At 30.8% G+C, this 22,574-nt stretch overlaps 1 protein-coding gene across 11 annotated transcripts in view; it reads left to right on the plus strand.

Annotated features, from left to right (window-relative positions):
• Positions 1-22,574, plus strand: part of ZDHHC21 (zinc finger DHHC-type containing 21) — a 63,498-nt gene that overhangs the window by 12,892 nt on the left and 28,032 nt on the right. For all 11 annotated transcript variants that reach the window (XM_015594538.2, XM_025051413.1, XM_025051414.1 and 8 more), the window contains 2 exons: positions 5,858-5,969; positions 9,005-9,143. In XM_015594538.2, the coding sequence (XP_015450024.1) occupies positions 5,858-5,969; positions 9,005-9,143 (251 nt within the window). The remainder of the gene's footprint in view (positions 1-5,857; positions 5,970-9,004; positions 9,144-22,574) is intronic.

Raw genomic sequence — 22,574 nt, forward strand, 5'->3', positions numbered from 1 at the left:
CTTTATTAATATGTTTTATTACCTTTAGTATATATTAGTTATATATGTCATCTAACACAACTTTCAAGTTTTTTCTCAAATGTTTCCTTTTCAGACTTCTCTATTAATTTAAAATAGCAAATCCCAGCTGACTCCTCATATCCCTACTCCCTGGCTATCCTTTTCGGTTTGCTTGTGTATTGGTTTGTCTCTCCTCCCACTCTAGATCTGTATAATCTCTGTGAGGGTGTAGATTTGTTGTTTTGTTTTCTTTATTTGTTTAGTGCTGTCCTTAGTGCCCAGAACAGACTCTGTCACTTAGTAAATGATGAGTAAATATTTGTTGAATGACATATAATTATCTGAGAAATTATATTTTTATTCAACAAAAAAATTTTTGATGGTGCCATTTACCTCGATATAATATATTTCTTATAATGAATTATGCAGAATTATAATATATGTATTATAATATATTGCCTATATTTCTCCACGTTCTAACAATTCCATGAAAAATTTGAAAGCCTTTTATTCTAGTTTCAGTTGAAGGTAATTTTTAATCACCTTATTACATAGTAACCGTTCACACCACAAAAATGAGGTAGAGTGTATTGCTTGTTTTATTACATGCTGATATAGTAAACCTCATTTACCTTTTTTCTCGAGTTTCACTTTTTGATTATTTGCTCTGTAAGCTTTGAGAACTCTGTACTTTTTTTTTTTCCTGTGAACTGATATTTATTTATTTTTTCTTTTTTAAATTAAATTTATTGGGGTGACATTAGTTAATAAAATTTATAGATTTCAGGTGTACAATTTAATAATACATCATCTTTATATTGCATTCTGTGTTCATCACCCAAAGCCAAGTCTCCTTCTATCACCATGTACTTTCTTCTGTTAAAAAATTTATATGTCTTTGTTGTACATTCTAGAGCCAAAATACTTTTTATAGTAATTCAGTGGTTTCCATACTTGCTGCACATTAGAATCACCTGGGGAGCTTTTAAAAATCTCAATGTCTAGATCACATCGCATTAATTAAATTGCAGTGTGTTGCGGTGGGTGCCAGGTATCAGTATTTTTTGAGTACTGATCCTAGGTGATTCTAGATGATTCAGGGTGTAGCTGTTTGGGAAGCAGTAATCCTTTCCAAAATAATATTAAGCGGCAGGTCACTTAAAGAGCCTTTCTTTGAGTGTCTGATTATTGTTTTTTGAGACCCATCATTTAGGGGCTTGCTTGGCCTTGCAAGTTTAATGATTAAATGGGAATGATATGACACCGATGTTTACGTAGCTGTAGAAGTTTCTGAAAACTATGCTGAATATTTAGTTTTTATTATAGGAACAATATTACTACCACTTTGCAGAGTGTGTGTTTTTGTGGGAGAGTAACACTCTGTGATTTGTATAAAATCCCTCTTCTCAACTAGCCTCAACCAAAGGCTCTAAAATATAGATAACATGTATTGTCTACTTCAACTCTAAAACCCAATGTTCCCAGAAAAATCAAGCAGTCTTTTCCTAACTCTGAAGAAATCTTTATTTTGCAGTGGTCAAACACTCAGTGCCTAATGTGGCAGATAACTGCAAATCAGTGAATGGGGCTAGGGAGGAACTATTTCATATTGAAAAATCTTATAACTTTTCTAATGGAAGTGGCTGCTACTCAGCTACAGTGAAATTGTCATGCAGGCCTAGTCTTAGATCTGACAGTTTTTAAAGAGATAACAGGGAATCTTAATGTTTTTGAGAAATTTCATTATTTTAAAAAAATATTGGCAACTAATTAAAAAATTTAAAAACATTATAGACTAGTTAATGGAGGACACAACCTTGCTTAACTATTTGAATGTCTGTATTATATCTGGTCTCAATTGACATTTGGCCTGTTTTCTTCAGTGAGTCTAGAAGACTACAGATGAATAATTTTAGCTCTTTATTTACTTTTGCTATGATTTGGGGGAAAATTTGAAGTCATGTTTTTAGTGCTGGTTGCTTGATTATTTTGTAAATATGATTTTAACTTGTAAAAAAAGCCCAAAATTTTAACAGTGAAAAATAATATAATGACTAAAAAGTTGGAGCTATAGAATAGTGATATTTATTCAGCATTGTTTTAAGGTTGAGCACATTGATATAATTGAAATTTTTAGAAGAGGAAACTTAAATGCTAATACTTTTGTGATTTTATCCATTTTTTGAATTTAATTACTCTGAAGTAATTTACATGCCTTTTAAAAAAAACAAAACAATAAATTTAATATCTGTGTGACCCACCAAATATTAGGCAATTTGAATATAAGAGAACTTTATTTAAATATAAGAGAATTTCCATTTTCCCATGCAAAGATCCTTCGAGCTTGATTTTATAAACTTTAAGAGATGTAGATGAAAAAGTCAAATGAAATTATTAAATATATTATTTAAATTATTCACATGTATGTTCAAAATATAGAAATACTACATTTTGTCACTTTTAAATTTTATGAAATGATTTTTATTCAATGTCTTAACATTTTTAACAGCTTTTTTGAGTATAATTCACATGCCATGTAATTCACCCACTTAAACTACACGCACTGGTGGTTTTTAGTATACTCACAGAATTGTACAACTATCACCACAATCAGTCTTAGAACATTTTCATCAAACTCTTAATGGTATGTTTGACTTCAGTGTTTCTATCATCACTAGAGCTATTTTTTGACACGCTGTTACAGAGCAAAATCTTTTTCCTAAATTTTAAAAAATATAGCACATTTTAAATTTGTCTGATGCTCTCCTTTAAAATTTTGACCCAAGCTATAGGGATGGATAAATATGCTGTTAATGCTTAGGGTCATGTAATCACTCATAGTTTTGCTTTTTCCTCTCCTTTTATATTGCTTTATAAAAGTGATTTGTAGGATACTTACTGACATTTATTTCCTACAATGGCAACCAGTTCTGTCAGGGAACCTCTGTTAAGACCCAAAACTTGTATTGATTTCGGTAGTTTCAAGTTATATTTTTTCCCCAAAACACTACTCTGTGATTTTCAATGCAGTAATTGAGAAAGGGCCCCCTAATATACAAGTCATTTAAAAGATTCAAATAGAAGATGATTTCTTCCTTTCTGAGGGATAAACAAAACCAAACCTTGCTTTATATTCATTTATAGATTTACAGCATTAATAAGGATCCATGTTAAACAATGTAATACTGTTTACTTACATTAAGCAGCCTCAATCATTTATGGAGTTTTTCTTTTTTTCTTTGATTTATGTTTTGCTTTTTCTTTCCTTTAAAAATGTTAGTTTTTATTTTTTCTATAGCTACCGTAAATAGGCAGTTGGAGTCTCTCTCATAAGGCTTTTATTTTATCTTACTAAATGGCTAGTAACAAAAGTGCTGTAGGAAATGATCAGCCATCAGATTGTATCAGTTACCAAGGACCTCTTTGGACACGAATAAACCCTAAAGAAAGAAATGGAGGAGACTAATATGGTTTATGAGTATGTAGGATAGGTTAAGATGGATGGATTTTTTTCTTGCTATACAAGCACAAACATAGATTACACTTTTAATTAAGTTTCTAGATTTTTACAATAGTGGTTTTTACTTTGTTTTCTAAAAACACAGTTATGTGTGTGTTTGTGCTCATGCACGTGTATGACAATGAGATTTTGTAGGTGTTTCTCATTTGAGAAACTTGTATCTTAAATTTAGCAAAAGGAATGTCTCAAACTCTTTTTTAAAACAAATTTATGGTTCAGACCATAAATCGGCAAACTATTCTTTACTGTAAAGAGTCAGATAGTAAATATTTTCAGCTTTATGGACCATATAGTCTCTATCACAACTTCACAGTTCAGACATTGTGGCATAAAAGCAGCCATAGACAATACGTAAATGAATGAACATAGCTGCATTCAAATAAAACTTTATTTATGGATACTGAAATTTGAATTTCGTGATTTTTACATACCACAAATTATTATTATTCTCAATCATTTAAAATTGTCAAAACCACTCTTAGCTCATGGGTCACACAAAAACAGGTTGTGTCCTGGATTTGCATATGGACTGTCGTTTGCCAAATTGCGATCTAGACTACAGAATTATAGACTTTCTCTGCCTATAGCCAGATACTCTCTTCTCTTCTGAGGATAAATATTTTAAGTATGAATAAAGAATTTTGTTCTCTAGAATATTATATGCTAAAATTGCCAATAATGAATATACCATATTTATGTTTTAAGGGACTAGTTTAAGAACATAAAGTTTTTATGTTGTCTTATAATGAAAATTGGCTCACTGAGGAGAATCTTCTTTATGATTATATTTCTTCAAAGTGTTAACATTGGGATGTTTGGGAGCATCTAGTTAAGTGGGGAAAAAAGTGATATGCTTGTGACATTGTATTTTGCCTCATATGAAACGAGTTTTTATTTCACTTTCAGTAAAATAATACTAGTTTAACTGTATCTAAATTAAGCTTTAAAACTTGCTCTCTCACATGATTTACTTTCATTAAAATAAGAACTGTAAGTAGGAAATTAAAGAGGATTTTATTTTAAAATGAGATTTTAAATGTAAAAGATAAGTTCTCACCTTTCATATTATTGAAACAATTTTGATACAGGTTTTATTTATACTTCATTGATTTCTTCAGAGACATCTATAGCCGAATGTTTTTCCAACACTTTATAAAATTCCAATATATCGATTTTACTTCTGGCCATTAAAATAATAGAATTAAAATAGTAGGTTTTTCTTTAGACTATCGAGCACTACCTACTATGATCTTCTTTCACTTGAGTTTAGACAATTTGATTTAAAAATTGTAAACTTTTCATACTTTAGTAAGCACTTAGTGACTACCTACTGTGTGATAGGTTCACACTTTGCATATACTAATATTCACTCTGAATGGGGAGTTAGATTGATTTTACATACTTTTAATGAGGTCAGGGTATAGTTTAAACATAAGTCATAGAAGATTTAATTTTGTAAAAGTAAAATTTTATTTCAACAAATATTATTAAAATATATTCTGTATAACAAAGCAAGTTGTCTTGCCTTGGTAAATGACTTTCCCATATAGTTTTAATGGATCTGATTAGAATAATTTATAATGAAAGCACAAGACTTTTCTCTTTATTTCTGTAAACTTCATGTTTTTGGTACAAAACTTATTTATGTCCTCTTTCACTACAGGCTAGAGGAAATTGCCCTTGATGGTAGGACAGTTTTGTAAAGAAGTTTCTTTCCATTAAGTAGTAGTCTCGTAATCTTTTCACTTCTGAAACTATTTTAATATATCCTAAACTAATCTGAAATTCTTTTCAAATATCCCTCATAAACATTGCCAAATGAATTCAGCGATATTATTAAATGGCTTTTGGCCGAGAGTGTGAGGAGACAGAATGCCATCTCTGTTTCTCTTGAGTTTATAGGATTGATTTTGACTTATTAATCCATGAAACCAGGGCTCAGCATTATTCCTTCTTTAGAGCCTTAATAAAATTTCTAGACATAAATTTGTTTAAATAAAATTCTGTTTTAATATAATAATTCGATTGTACTTTAGGGTTTTGTCATTAAATTTTACTTATAGCAATGTATCTAAAACCCAGATACATTGTTTTCTATTCCTTAGTTTGACTACTGTCTTATTTTTATGGAGTTTAAACTTAGAAATATACAAAATCAGATATACATAGACTAGAACAGCAACATTTATGGCAAACACATTTATACTGGAGACTTAGAAGAAAAATTTCTTAGACATATATATTGAAGACTTCCTATAAAATCTCCTGTTAAGTTGTTGCTGAATTTAAACACTACTCATTTGCCTTCATTAAATGGATTTTAATTTATTTCTCTAGAAAGGGAGTTCTGGGAATTATGTAACAAGTGTAATTTGATGAGACCAAAGCGTTCCCATCACTGCAGCCGCTGTGGCCATTGTGTTAGGAGAATGGATCATCACTGTCCATGGTAAGAAATGAATAATTCACTTTTAGGGAAATAAACCTAGTAAAAAATAAATCTTAGTGCTTAGCACATTTATACAAAAGACGTATCAAGATTATATAGTTTTAAAAAATCTTTTAATAAGGATACATTTTTGATTGTATGGTCTGTGAACTCCCAAAGTCATTTTTTCATAGAGATCCTATCTTTTCTAACAAGGAGATATATGAGCAGAAAATTAAGAATTAACATGTGCTCAAATATACAAAAGACTTAAGGTGATTATGTTAAATGAGGTAATATATATAAAGCATTTTGTATACTGTCTGACACTTAGAAGGTACTTAAATAGTGGCTGTTATTGTTTCTAAAAGTAGTAAACCATATACATCCCATTGTTTGAATTTCCTTTCCCAGTTATTTAAAGAATAACACTTTTCAGGTACCTTGATTCCTCATTTTAAGCCTGTATTATATATTGGATATAAGTATTAACATTGCACACATGCTGGATATGTATAAGTGGAAATTAGTTGATTCTGCTGAACTGCCAACATTTTTGGTCAATAGAGGGCTCTCTTGTAATATTTAAAAATGTTCAGTTCAGAAATAGAATTTTTTAAAACAAATGCTATGAGAATTCTTCATTGTATCTCATTTCAAAGCTGTCACAAAAATCTGTGAACAAGATATTGTATTTAATTCTGTTTTATTTAGCATGGGATCTCTAAATATTTAAACTGGTATATTGTGTCACTTTATAAATATATCTATACATATATATTTATGTTTGTATACACATGCATGCACGCATACAAAGTTAACTACATAATGGGCTTCTTAAATTTATGACTGCATTTATCTAAAGTTGACTCAAAGGAAGAATTTAGCTTTGCCTAATAATGCTAATCAATTTAGAGTTTCTCTTATTTTCGATAGTTTATTTTAGTAGCATAAGTTGTTATTAGCAAGCTTTTAGTGGAAATTTGAGTTTTACTATAAACTGATTATTTAAATAGAAGGTAATTTTCCGAGATTAGGAAAAAAAGCATTTAGATAAAAGCACTTTGTTTATTATATCAAAAAGTTTAAAATTGTCTAATTCTATCAGCAGGATTATTATAGTGTATAACATACAGTTGGTGTTTTAAAATGTGCCTTGAATTTAAACAGATTAATTCTTTAGTATTTTCTACACCTCAGTGATCTGTTTACAATTAAAATAGTAATAGATTTTAAAAACCTAGGTAAAAAGGTAATAGATTTTAAAAACCTAGTTAAACAAGTAAGTGTAATTATACTGAAAAACTCAATTTTATATACTTTTTAGAGTCATGTTTCTGATTAACTAAAAATATAATAAATGTTCATGGTATCATGGATATTGATACTTCCTTTTATAAGAATTTAATAGTTTAAGCTTAAAAAAATACCAGCTGACTAGGAAATGTTTTGGTGCTATAGAGAATAGTGATATTATTCATTTATTTACTTTTAAGGAGTAAAGACTAACTTGATGACAAAATAAAGTGGTAGTGCCTAAACTCTAATTGAGGTGAGTTCTTTATTTCTAGGCTTCTTGCTTCCAATTTAGTCAACTTCTCAGTATTGATGGGAAGAAGAGTGGAAGTAGAAAGAATTAGAGGATAAGAAAGGAGGGTAGATCAGGGATCTGAATAGATTTAGAGTTTTTCATGATTGAATTCTGTAACAGAGCATTGCTGAGATATTCAGTGTGAAGGAAATGTGCAGTGTGAATTGGAAGCAGGGAGAATTTTTATTATGTTCAGAAACTGCATTGTTCTAACTGCCTTACAGCTTTAGGTTTGGAGGTCAATCCTCGGATCACATTAAGATTTTCTGGCTCTGATCACTCTTTCTGTGTATTTTAATTGTTTCCAAAAGAACTCTTACATATGTATATAGATTGACTACTTTAGTGTTTCTTAAAGCTCTTTGGGTAAAAAGAATGCCATGATCATAGCAGTTATTTCTAAAATTGTGGGGAACAGGAAGGATCTTACAAGAATAAGTCATCTTTCAAGCAGTAGCTGTTGAAGAGTATTTTTGAGTGCATACATAAACACAGTTCTCTGATAGCCTTGCTTGGAAATAACAGAACAGGAACTTTTCTTGTTAAAGCATGAGCTCTTAAGTCTAAGAAATACCTCTGCAAGGTTTTCTGTTCAGCTCTATATCTGATTTTAAAAAATAGTTTAATAACATACCTTTAAAACAACTTAAGTTAGGAATTGAACCTATTATATCGTTTTTTTCCCCCAGACAGTGGCAATGTATAATACTATATTGAAATAAAAAATATTTGTGCAAGGTAATTTATAGTTTTGAACTAGTGTTTTCAGCTGGAATTGTAAAATATTTTGGAAATTTGGGTACAATAAATTTTGAAACAAAATATTCAGATTGCTTTATCCTTGAACTTTTCTGATTATAGCATTAATCTTTTTTCCTAGTTATAGTTCACTATTGTATTGCTGGACGTGTAGCTCTAAGAATTTGTAAATAGTTTTGGATATGTGTTTATTTTCAGCCACCAAGGATAGCTTTTAAAAGTAAGAAAAATTGTGAATGCTTAGCAATTATGTCAGAGTCGCAGATTTAAGTTTTTTTACTTCACATGATTCAAATTGCTCTCCAAACTAGAATGTTGTAATCGATGAGCAATGTATAGAAGACGGTTCTTGTTCTCTTGGCCACAGAGTGTACGTGCTCTGGCACGTGTCTTAACTCCTTTGTTCCTGTTTCCATTTCAATGAGACAAGGAGACTGCCATCTGCTCTTCCTGCCTCACTGGGTAGTTGAGGGGGGATCATATTCATGGAGTACCTCTGTGAAGTAGTAAGTGCTTTACAATTGTGAGGTAGAGTATTTATATCTTTTCATATGCAATATTTGCTTTTAGGTTTGAGTGACTTTAGCATATCTCCATGAAGTTAAGCATATATGAAGTTCTTTGTTTTTATTTTTAGTTTTACCAGTTCTGAAATTAACATTTTTAAAGTTTAAAATAATTTTTCTTTTTTATTTTTTTTCTTCAGGATTAACAATTGTGTTGGTGAAGATAATCATTGGCTTTTTCTGCAGTTGTGTTTCTACACTGAACTTCTTACTTGCTACGCACTGATGTTTTCTTTCTGCCACTATTATTACTTTCTTCCACTAAAAAAGCGTAACTTGGTAAGAAATGTTTATATCCACTAATGTTAGAGCAGCTGTATCATACAGTTATGAACATGTGGTTCTTCTAAGTGCAGAAGATTGAAAATAAAAGCAACAACAATAAACCCCCAAATTAATGAATTTTAAGATGTATTGGAATTGAGAAAGTAGACCCTAATCTGACATTCCTTTTTAACCAAATCCATTTAAGATTGCTTATTAGTATTGAGTGACTTTCTTTAAAAAGCAACATTTTAGATCTTATAATATATATGTTTTGGTCTCAGATATCTACAGTAATGAAAAACAAAGTGAAAAATGTTAACTTCTTGTTTCTGTCCAGGAATAAAAATAGACATCAGAATTTTAAATGTTCTCTAAGGAACATTAGATTCTTGAGAAAAAGGACTCTCCCCCTCCGCTCCCCTATCTTTTCACAGTTAACAATAAGAATTTGCAGGATGCTTTAAAAAATTATATGTACCATTAAAGGCAGTGCTTTTCTTATTTTGTTGAGGAACTACAACAGATGTTAATAAGACTTGCCCCAAAAGGTGATAGTAGTGGTGGTGTTGGTGATAGCAGCAACTAGGAGTTTTAGGTCCTTGACTATATATATCAACCCTATGCTATGGGCATGCCATTTTAATACTCACTTTAATGCTCACAACAATCACATCAAGTGGGTACAGTTTCTTTCCCATTTTTATAGATGAGGAAACAGACTAGTAGGCTTTAAATAAATACTTACTGAAGCGATTATTCAAGTGTTTTCAGTTGTTGAGCTGGAATTTGAACCTAATCTTGTATTTTCTGAATCTACCCTTCTGTGTTTTGTGTGTAGAGCTGGGATTTGAGCCTGATATGGTATGTCATTTAGACTCTAATTATGTTTTTTAAAAAAACCCGTGTGTGTGTGTGTGTGTGTGTATCTGTGTTCATTTGCACCTGTTTGTGACAGAGAAAGAGAATTTGCACAGGGATGCAAATATGCATGTGAGGAAGCAAGTTTGGGGAAGAAAGAGGAAGAAAGAATCCCTGATGAAGGGGGATTTTTTTTCCTATTTGTATACTTTTATATTATTTAAGTCTTTTATATTAAAAACAAGTTCAGTGATGGTACATATAATTAAATTTTGGAATAAGGGCGAGAGTGAAATAAGTCTTTACGTTCTATGTATTTAGATCTTTCTTGTACACATTTTATATAATTAAAGGATATTTGCTATTGTTAACTGGGCTATATATATTAGTAGAGGCTTGTGATTATGCTTTTTAAATATAGATTGAGCAATTAAAATTAGATACTAATAACTGAAAAAGTTCAAAAGAGAACACTTCAAATATAGCTGCCACTTTCACACTGAGTATTTAGTGCTTGCTAGTACTACAGTTTTAGAAATTGTATCTTATGGGTTAATTTCTGATATAATTGGCACTATAGTTAGCATATGTGAAAGATTGTACATATTACCCCAAGTTAACCTGTTTCAAATAATTGAGCCTAATAAGAAAAGCATTAAAATAAAGTTTCCCAATAAGATTAAGGTAATAATTTTGATAGAGAGATAACGTTTAGTGACATTAAATTAGGTTCTCTAGGAAAGAATGCATTGTAGTATGGTGGAGGAATTGACAAACTATGGGCCTTCAGTTAAATTAGAACTGCCACCTGTTTTTATTAATAAAGTTTTACCAAAGCACAGCTACTCTCATTTGTTTACATATTGTCCACAGTTGCTTTTGTGCTACAACAACAGAGTTGAGTAGTTGTGACAGAGACATGTGACCCGATAACCCTAAATATTAACTATATGTGTTTTTATATTGAGTTTGCCAATCCCTGGTCGTTTGCTAACCCCTGGAATGATGTTGGCTTTGTAAACAGATAGACCTAGGATCAAAGCCTGGCTTTTATTATCTGTATAACCTTTGACACTTCATTTAACTTTCCTGAATTGCAATGTCTTCTTGTGAAAAATGTGAATAATAATAAGATTAAATATAGAGATAACACATGTAAAAGTACCTGGTATATTATAGACATTCAATTTATGTTACATTTGATTTTAATGAAAGCTCTCAGGAGGGAACAGTTTTTCTTTGGCCTATTAGATTTTACGAAAATTTTACAGACTGTTTAACAACATTACTGGGAGATAGATAACAGACTAGATACATTCCAATACTCACGAATATAATAATATTCAACTGAAGGATTAAGACATTGAAAATTACAAAAGATAATTTTCTTCTCCACATGTGAAAGATAGAAACCCTGGAAAAATTAGTACAAATTAGAAGAAGAATTTCTTTTTTTAAACAGAAAAACTGACTATAGGTGATAATATTTGAACACTTAGAATTATGTATATATACACACACACATCATACTAGGTGTTGAGAAAAGACTAGCATAGTAAAAGTTTATTATGAGATTAAAAATCTAGGAAGAAAATAGAAAAAGGGAGTTTAAGTTGGGTTTTAAAAATTCAAACCAGATTTTCCTTAGAGCAGTCAATTGTAGAAGCAATACAGATGATTTTTAATTTTATAAAAAATCATAATGTGTTAGTCGGTAGGATTACCAAATGAAAATCAAATAAGCAGCTAGATCATTGTAATAAAGCTACTTTGGTGTAATAAGCAGTAAATTATAAATAGTTCTAGGGACCTAACAGTTATTTTATCTAATAGTGCTAATGTCCCTTTAGCCCAAGTCTTATAGTATCCTTGTTGTTAAGTAGGATGCTTTTATAATTACCTTCATAATAGAGATAATGAAATTGAAACCCAAAGAGGTTATGTTACATTTTCAAGATCATTTAGCATCCTGTTGAGGAATCTAATATGTTTTAACCTTGTTTATGGTATATTTATGGTATATTCTCTGAATAAATGAAGTGATTTGTATATTATAAAGTTAGGTATATGAAGAACTTTAATGTTGCCCTTTTATGAATTTTTATGAATTATCTTTTCTTAATTTAAGAAAAGATAATTCATAAAATTAGAATGTTTGTTATTGGTGTTTCTAACCTACTTATTTTTACTAAAGTTAAATTCTAGGACCAGAACTTTAAACTTGAGGAAAATATTTTATAATTTAAAAAGCCTGAAATATTCCAAGGATCTGAAGCAAACTGAATATTCAGTAGCACTCAATATTCATTGAAATGAATTCTAGTCATTTCATTGGTTTAAATGTTGATAATTTGAAACTCTATTACTAGATGCATACAGTGTAGAATTCTAATGTTTTTATGGGCTGGATGGCTTGACTCTTGTATCATAAATTACACCTCTGTAGTAATGATTCTTGCCTTGAAGTATTTTTCTTTCTGTTATTAATTTGCAATATCTGCTTTCTTCTGGATAGTATTTTCATGGTATATCTTTTTCCTTCTACTTTAAGTCTTTCTCAGTTGTACGTCTTGTCTATGTGTCTTGTAGACACCAGATATTTCATTTTTTTAATCTAGTGTGATAATCTTTGTCTTCTAATTAGAATATTTATTTTTATTTAGTGTAACTGATACTTTTTCATCTTACTATTTATTTTTTATTTTAGCCATCAATTACTTTTGTTTCCATTTTTCTACTTTTTCTTTTACCTGCTTTGGAATTTTCAGTTAAAAAATATCTAATTTATCCCTTCCCATGGCTTTTTTTTTTTTTTTCTCTTCTTTTACTGGTTTTCCAGAGTCGTAAACATTCTTCCTTGATTTTTTGAGGTTGGATCTAAGTTAGTAGTTTGACCACTGCCTAGACAGGTGGCTTTAGAATGCCACCTGTCACCATCATTTTTGCTCTTGTGGGGTATAAAATAAACGTAGAACTAAAACACATGATGAGATGTTGTGTTGTTTGTATTTTATATGTTATAATGTATATGTTATATGAAGTCGGTATTCATTTGGAATTATCCAAATATGAATGCTTTACCTAGTCTTTCACGTCGTCATAGATTTCTCGACTTATTTCTAGGAATATTTTCTGCCTATTAATGCAAGTCAGGCAAAACAAATTCTCCTAGTTTTGTTTCACCTGAGAATATCTTCATTTCTCTTTTATTTTGAAGGATTTATTTGCCTGGCATAGAACTATAGGGTGGAGTTACTTTTACTGTTAAAAGGTGTTATTGCATTGTTTCATGGTTTCTATCATTTCTGTTGTAAAAATCACTTAGTCTTATTGTTACTCCATTGCAATAAAGTGTCTTTCTCTGGCTGCTTTTATGATTTAGTAATGTAGATAATTATTTATTTTATTTCAGCTTTATTGAGGTATAGTTGACATATAAAAATGTAAGATATTTGAGTTGTACATCATCGTGATTTGATGTACGTAAACACTGTGAAAGGATTCCCCCATCTAGTTAATACATCCATCACCTCACATATTTATCCTTTTTTTTCAGTAAAAAAAAAATCTCTTAGCAGATTTCAGTTATACAATACAGTTATTAACTATAGTCACCATATTTTACATTAGATCCTCAGACCTTATTCATATTATAGCTAAAGTTTGTATTATCCTTTTACCAACCTCTCCCTATTTTCCCCAACCCTAGCCCCTGGTATACTTTACTCTATGTTCCTGTGAGTTTGACCTTTAAAAAAATTTTTTTTTAATTGCACATATAAGTAAGTAATACCGTAGAGTATTTGTCTTTCTCTGTTTGGCTTATTTCACTTCATATAATGTCATAAAGGTGCATCTATGTTGTTGCAAATATTCTTTCTCATGGCCAAATAATATTCCATTGTGTGCATACATCACATCTCCCTTATCAGTTCATCTACTGATGGACCACTTAGGTTGCTTCCATATCTTGGCTATTTTGATTAATGCTGCAGTGAACATGGGAGTGTGAATAATCTCTTTGATATCCTGTTTTCATTTCCTTTGCATATATACCCAGAAGTAGAATTGTTGGATTATGTGGCGGTTCCATTCTCAATTTTTTGAGGAGCCTCCATACTGTCTTCTGTAGTGGCTGTACTATTTTCTTTTCCCACCAACAATGCACAAGGGTTCCCTTTTCTCCACATCCTTGCCAACACTCACCTCTTGTCTTTTTGATGATAGTCATTTTAACAAATGTGAGGTGGTATGTTGTGGTTTTGATTTTCATTTTCATTCCCATGATATTAGTGATGTTGAGCACCTTTACATGTACCTCTTGGCCATCTGTCTGACTTGTTTGTAAAAGTGACTATTTGCTGTTCCTCGGCCCATTTTTAATCCAATTGTTTTTTGCTATTGAGTTGCATAAGTTCTTTATTTTGGATATTAACCCATTTTCAGACATAGTATTTGCAAATATTTTTTCCCATTCCATAGGTTGTTTTTCATTTTGTTGATGGTTTCTTTGCTGTGCAGAAAAGTTTTAGTTTGATGTTGTTGCACTGGTTTATTTATATTTATTTGTTGCCTTTGCTTTTGGTGTCAAATTCAAAAATATTATTTCAAGACCAATGTCAAGGAGCTTACCCAATATGTTTTCTTCCCTGAGTTTTATGGTTTTACATTTTATGTTCAAGTCTTTAATCCATTTAGACTTGATTTTTGTGTATGATATAAGAGGTCCAGTTCCATTTTTATTGATCCATGTGTCTGGTTTTCTGCCTGTATCATACTGTTTCGATTACTGTAGCTTTGTAATATAGTTTGAAATCAAGAGGTGTGACACCTCTAGCTTTTTTTTTTTCCCCCCCTGTAGATTGCTTTGGTTATTTAGAGTCTTTTGTGGTTTCATACAAATTTTAGGATTGTTTGTTCTACTTCTGTGAAAAATACCATTGGAATTTTCATAGGGATCGCATTGAATCTGTTGATCATTTGGGTAGTATGGACATGTTAAGAATACTTAATTTGTTAATCCGTGAACATGAACTAACTTCTTTTCATTCATTAATGTCTTCAATTTTTTTCATCATTGTCTTAGTTTTCACTGTACAGATCTTTCACCTTCTTGGTAAATTTATTTCTAGGTATTTTATTCCTTTAGATTCAATTGAAAGCAGTATGTTTTCTTAATAATTCTTTCTGATAGGTTGTTATTAATGTATAGAAATGCAACAGATATTTGTGTATTGATTTTGTATCCTGCAGTCTTACTGAATTTGTTTATTAGTTCTAACAGTTTTTTGTTGAGATCTTTAGCTTTTCTCTGTGTAATATCATGCCATCTACAAATAGAGATACTTCTTCCTAATTTGGAGGCCTTTTATTTCTTTTTCTTCCCTAATTGCTCTGACTTCCAGTACTATGTTGAATAAAAGTCATCCTTGTCTTATTCCTTACCTTAGAGGAAGAACTTTCACTCTTCACTTCATCACTGAGTGTGATGTTTCTGTGAGCTTGTCACAAGTAGCCTTTATTATATTCAAGTATGTTGCTTCTATACTCAGTTTGTTGAGTTTTTTTTTTATGAATGGATGTTGAATTTTATCAAGTGCTTTTTCTGCAGCTATAGAGATGATTTTTACCCTCCATTTTATTAATGTAATTTATCACATCAGTTGATTTGCAGATATCAAAGTGTCTTTGAATCCTGGAATTAAATCACATTTGATCATGGTGTATGATCCTTTTCATATATTGTCGAATTTGGTTTGCTGATATTTTGTAGAATTTTGCATCTATGTTCATCAGGGATATTGGCCTATAATTTTCTTTTCTTCCAGTGTTATCTAAAGTCTGGTATCAGGTTAATGCTGGCCTTGATTATGGAAAGATTCCTCATTCTTCAATTTTTTTGAAAAGTTTGAGAAAGATTGGTGTTACTTTAAATGTTTGGTAGAATTCATCTGGTCCTATACTTTTCTTTGTTTGGAGGTTTTTGGTTAGTGATTCCAATCTCTTAATAATTGGTTTGTTTAGATTTTCGGCTTCTTGATGATTCAGTCTTAATAGGTTATATGTTTATAGGAATTTATTTCTTTAGGTTGTCCAATTTGTTGTTATATAATTTTTCAAAGGAGGTTTTTATGATCCTTTATATTTAAGTGATATCAGTTGTAATGTCTCCTCTTTTATTTCTGATTTTGAGTCCTCTTTTTTTTCTCTAGTGAATATAGCTAAAGATTTGTCTATTTTGTTTATCTATTCAAAAAAAAACCCTCAGCTTTTAGTTTTCTTGATTTTTTTCATCTTTTTTTGTTTCTATTTCATTTATTTCTGCTCTTACCTTATTTAATTTCTTCTGCTAACTTTCAGCTTGGTTTCTTTTTCTAGTTCCTTTATGTGTAAAGTTAGGTTGTTTGAGATTTGCTTTTTCTTAATGTAGGTGTTTATTGCTAAGAACTTCCCTTGGAACTGCTTTTATTACAATTTGTAAGTTGCAATATGTTATATTTCCATTTCATTTTCCTAGAGATTTTTTTCTGATTTCTTCTTTGACCCATTGGCTGTTTCGTAGTATGTTGTTTAATCTCCATGTATTGGTGAATTTTCCAGTTTTCTTATTGTAATTAATTTTCAGTTTCATACCATTATGTTTAGAAAGGATGTTTGATATGGTTTCAGTTTTCTTAAATTTATTAAAACTTGTTTTGTAACCTAACAAGATCTATCCTGGATAATATTACCTGTGTGCTTGAGAAGTATATGTATGCTGCTGCTGTTGAATGGAATGTTTCATCAATGTCTGTTAAGTCTATCTGGTCTAACATGTAGTTTTAAGTCCAATATTGTCTTACTGATTTTCTATCAGGATGATCTCTCCATTTTTGAAACTGAGATGTTGAAGTTCCCTACTATTATTATGTTGCTGTCTGTTTCTCCCTTCAGGTCTGTTAATATTTTCTTCTGTTTTTAGGTGCCTCTATGTCGTGTACTATAACTATTTACAAATGTTATATCCTTTTGTTGGACTTCTTTTGCATTACATATTGACCTTCTTTGTCTCATATCTTTGGCTTCAAATATTTTTTTGTCTGATAAAAGTTTAAATATTCTGCTTTCTTTTGGATTCCATTTGCATGGGATATCTTTTCCACCCCTTCACTTTCAGTCTGTGTAGCCTTAAAGCAGAAATGAATCTCTAGTTGGCAGCATTTAGTTGGGTCTTATTTTTTTTTTTTAATCCATTCAGCCATTCTCTTGTCTTTTGTTTGGAGAATTAAGTCCATTTACATTGAAAGTAATTATTGATTGGTATGAACTTAATGTTACCATTTTGCAAATTATTTTCTAGCTTTTTTCGTAATTCATTTGTTCCTTTCTTTTCTTGCTCTCTTGATTATTTGATGATTTTCTGTAGTGATATGCCTGATGTGTAGAAGTTGCTCACTAGTTTCTGATATCTTTCAAAGGGAATTGCTCCATGTGTAGCAGTAGATTCAGTGTGTCTGGAAAAAGTTGCAATCAGGAGGCTCTTCTTTTGTCATCTTGGACCAAAACGCCTATGTTTTTTTTTTTTTTTGCCTTTGTATTTTAGCAGTTATTCTATGATGTGCTTCATTGTTGTTTTCATTTTTCTGTTTGAGAATTTATATAGCTTCTTGAATCTGGCTTAATGACATTTTAAGTTATGGATTTATTAGTCTGTGTCTCTTCAAATATTACTTCTACCCAACTTTTTCTCTTGCATTTCTGGGAGTACAATTCTAAGTACATGAGATCTAACTGCACTGCATAACTTTTGTGGCCTTTTCTACATTTTCCTTCCCCCCGCCACCCTGTGCTTCAGACTGGGTATTTTCTACTGACCTATTTTTCTAGTTTACTGATCAGCTCTTCTGCTCTGTCTAATCTGTCAAACCATTATGTTGAGTTACTAATTCAGTTATATATTTCACTTCCAGAATTTACATATGATACTTTTTTTTTATAGATCACATTTCTGGTGAAATTCTCTGTTTGTCATCTATATTTTTGAACAGTTCAAAGTTGTTTTAATGTCTATGTTTGATAACTTCAGTGTTGAGATGTACTTGACTTTTTTTTTCCATTTCTTAGTTTCCAGATATTTGGTTCTTTCTTCTGTCATATCAGATAAGTTTTGTTGGATACTAGACATTTTGTATGACTAATGACAAAAGATCTTGTTAAATATTTTCTTTGATAAAATATAGTACTTTTTTCTTTTTTGGACAGTCAATAAAAGACTCATCTTGATCCAATCAAGGGTTTGTATAACAAACATTTCTAAGTCTAAGTTACAGAACACTGATCTTAACAGTGGTTCTTTTGAAGATGACATTATTGCATTTATTGAGATTTTTGTGAAGATTCATGATTATTGAGTTTTTGTCTTTGTGAAGGACTGCTTTCAGTTTGCCTTTTCTCTTATAATGAAGCTCTTCAGGAGTCTCAGGTGAAAAACAGGTGTTTACAATGGATTGTAGCTTTGCTTTATTGTTTTCCCAGCTCTGTGAAATAGCAGAAAGCTCTGATCTGTTACTCCCACTCAATCTGTCATAAGTACTGCTTATGAATTGGCAAGTATCTTAAGGTAAAAAACAGTACAAAATAGAGGAATCACCTTAATGCATTTCTACTCTCTCTGGGATCTTGGCCCTTGAAGTCCTAGCAATTTGGCTACTTTCTAGTGTCTTCACTCAAACTGTTTATTTACTGATTAATTGGATTTTATCTGGCTTTTAGTAGTGTTCTTACTGGAGGGTTTAGTCTCATATAATCTCTTCCTTCATAGGTGTCATTGGCAGTAGCATTTTATTTAAAAATTTCTTCCCAAGTGATTCTAATCAGTGCTGCCTAACTTCACAATTCTGTGAGGCAACACTCAAGAGTCAGTGTAAGCAGAATCCTGTAGAGTTGTGCAGGTGATTCTAATCAGTGCTGCCTAACTTCACAATTCCATGAGGCAACACTCAGAGTCAATGTAAGCAGAATCCTATGGAGTTGTGCAGAACAGCGCTTCTGTAGCAGTGAAGCTTGAGAACCATTGGGCTGTGGGGAATGAGACCTGTGAGGGACTTTATGGTATAGGTAGAGATTAACCAGATGGAGAGTTGAAGGAAATTGTTGCCGGACAAAAGAACAACAAGAGGCTTGAAGCAGTAATTGGAATAATTGGTTTTAAGGTCAAATATGTTCTAAAATAGTAATATACTGTATAGAAAATATTTCTAAGGCTACATAATAGAATAGAACATTGTGCTTATTGTAGCAGTTCTTTTGATGATGACATTTATTGTGTTTTTTATAAAAGTAGAAAAAAATCAATAATTTCACTACAAAAGTCACTATTAACATTTTAAAAAATAAATTTTTGTAATAGAATATTCTTCAAACAGTCCTGTCCCATTAATTTTTTGCTAAGTCTTTGCCCATGTCTCTCATTTTTCTCTAAAACAAACAACTATAATCCAGCTCTTTGTTATATGCGAAAAGCTGGCCAGCTAGTGTCATAAATCTTATTCACCTTGTTACCCTTTTCATGATTTGGGGTATGGAATAAATATCCCCAAAGGCCTCTAATTATCTTTGAAAATTGTATTAATGACTACTGTGCATCTTTCTTATAGAGATAGTAGTACAGTTAAAGTATGCCATGGACTTGGACCCTATATTCTTCTGTAGGCAAGAGGAGGTGAAAGCTTTTGTCTGCATTTTTCTATATACCCTTTCAGGTAGGTAGATGGCAGCATAGTATCTTTACTAGCCTATCTTTAAATTTTAAACTCGAGTGCTTAACCTCTAGGTGGGAAAAGAAAATATAATAATTCTTACGTTATTTTGTTTCATTTTAAGGTGAAAGTGTTTATTCATTAAACAGAAGAAAAAAATGAATTGCCCTTTCAACTTTGTCGTAATGGAACTTAACCTGTAATTGGTAGAAAACTGGTACATTCGGTTAGGCTCATGGGAAAGAAAGAGTTGGAAAAAAGGATGCTGTGCACAGACTCTGGGAGGGAAAGAATTTGGGACTCTGAGTTTTCTCTATGTCTCTTTCTTAGCTTTTTCTTTTCTGGGGAGTTATTTCTGTATTGTTTTTATTGCTTCATAATTGCCCCATTGTTTTTTAGAGTAACTTAACGCTTTTTAGATTCCTTCTTAATCTTTACTTTAAAAATATCCATCTGTCATGGATTTTCAAGGATTTATATGTTTTTATCATGTGAAGTTTTGATATATCCTTTAATGATGGAAGGTGGTAGTAAGAGGTGTAGGAGATAAGAAATTTATTTATCATGAATTAATGCCCAAAATAAGGATTTATTTTTAAGCTGTATATTTTGATTTATATTCTATCTTATACTAAAGAAAGCCTATGGACCTCAGAAGAATAAGTATTGCTATCTTCTTTGTAAATAGTAACTGAAAAAAATCTCAACTCAATGTTAAGGCAAAAATTCATATCTACAAACATTTCAAAAACTTAAGGAATAGGTATCTTTCTAAATAAATTGGGTTAAATTAAATGTTAGAATTACAGAGTCCAAAATTAATAAAGATTATAAGCTTTGAGATATTTGGAGAGGTTTTTCAAATGTGAAGTGTCAGATTAGTTTTACCATTATTTGCATTTGTCATGACAATATAATATTAAATATTACTTAAAACTTCTCTTGAAACGGATGTCTTGCTTTAGTTACTGGGATGACAGTCATTTTGAAGATTACAAAAACCTGTAATTTGGAGAGTGGGTTAGCATTTTAAATGAATAAAACAGATGGACATTAAAGAAATACATTTTCTTTAACCCAAGTCCATATTTGATTATTTTTCACGCAGTTATTTTAAATGTTTATAAGCAAGTGCCTGGTCATTTGGTATGTTATTAAATTATAATAATTTATTTCATTTTAATGTATGCTAATTATTTACCAAAACCAATATTAGAAAATTATAGCTTTTTAATTAAATATGAAGAAAGGTATCACCATACTTAAAGAGTATACTTTCTAAAATTTATTATTTGTTGTTCCATGAATATTTCATTAGTTATATATTTCATAATTTTTACTTTATATTCTAGATTTGTAAGCATTTGATTAATGAAAGATGTTGACTCATTTGAAATGTCCCTGAGAAGATAAATAGTAGGTTCCCATTGTACAGATAAGGTGACTGAAATTCAGAGATGTTTAATAACTTGTCTAATCACAGAATTGCCAATTGGCAGAGATATGATTTGAGCCCATTATGTCTGTCCCTAAGTCAGTGTTCTTTACATAGTACCAAGCTGCTATTCCACTTTTGCATTTTTTTTCTTGAGGACATTTTTAGCAATATTATTATAGCATTGTTCATTTAAAAAAAAAAAATTTAAAAATGCTCAAGTATCACAAAATTTCTTCAGAGAAAGCTCATTGAATCTCCTGATTGCTAAATTCATACTTTGCTGTTTTCATTTTTTATTGAGGCAACCTGTCTTTAGAAGTTTATCTAATATAAACTGTCAAAATGCATTTTATAAAGGCATTTTAGTAGGTTAAAAATATTTTTAAAAATATGTACCTGATGGCAATCTCATTCTGTAGGCGATACTGTCTCTCTGCATGAGAAAATAAGGGGTTATTTTCTTTTTTAAATAAATAATTTGTGGCTATTAGGGTAGAGATTATGCAACTAATCATTTATGGCATAACACTTTAGTTCTAAAGTTACATCTTTTAAATTGTTTTTAGATGAAGTAGATTCAGATAATTTCTAATAGATTCTTTTATAATCTAATAGATTCTTTTTATGTGAAGGGCAAAAAATAACTGCATTTAAGACTATGGAGAGAGTGACAGAAAGGAAGAGAAATTTCAGTAAAGGACATGCTGCCAATATTTAGAAGAGGAAAATAAATAATGCTTAGCAGTCCAGCCAGTCCTTCAGCTAGGAAGATATATTATTATTATTCCAATTAGCTCATATCTAATAGTGTTACTAGAGATTTGATGTCGGATATAACCATGCCACAGAATTTTTTGCCTAGCTTTATGGCTAACAAAGAATAGAAATAGCCAGAAGACCTGTTTGCAGATATCTTGAATATTAGTAAATCTATCTACCTACCTACCTACCTATCTATTTATTTATTTATATACTTTTTCTATAATCAATCTTAAAGTATCCTGAGTACTTCTGTTATTTATTGCTATTTAAAAAACATTTTAGGCTTTACTCAATAACCTTTATTTATTTATTTATTTATTTATTTATATCTATAAGGTCATTTATTCATCGTGGTGACTAGAATAGATAAAATTGCTGAAATATTTATTTAGCTTCTTGGATTTGGGGCAAGAGTAGTCAAGAATAGCCAAGAATAGTGTGGAATTAAGATAAATATGAAATGAAAATTGTATTAATTATATCATGAAGTTAATTTGGCATTTTTGTTCATGTATCCTGAAATGCTAGTGGAGATATCATCCCTTGGTAAAATCAGTCTATCTTCCTGCCTGCCTGCCTGCCTGCCTTCCTTCCTTCCTTCCTTCCTTCCTTCCTTCCTTCTTTCCTTTCTACTTTCCTTCCTTCCTT

The sequence above is a fragment of the Pteropus alecto genome, unplaced genomic scaffold (genome assembly GCF_000325575.1).
Source record: "Pteropus alecto unplaced genomic scaffold, ASM32557v1 scaffold95, whole genome shotgun sequence".
In the NCBI taxonomy this organism is placed as follows: Eukaryota; Metazoa; Chordata; class Mammalia; order Chiroptera; family Pteropodidae; genus Pteropus; species Pteropus alecto.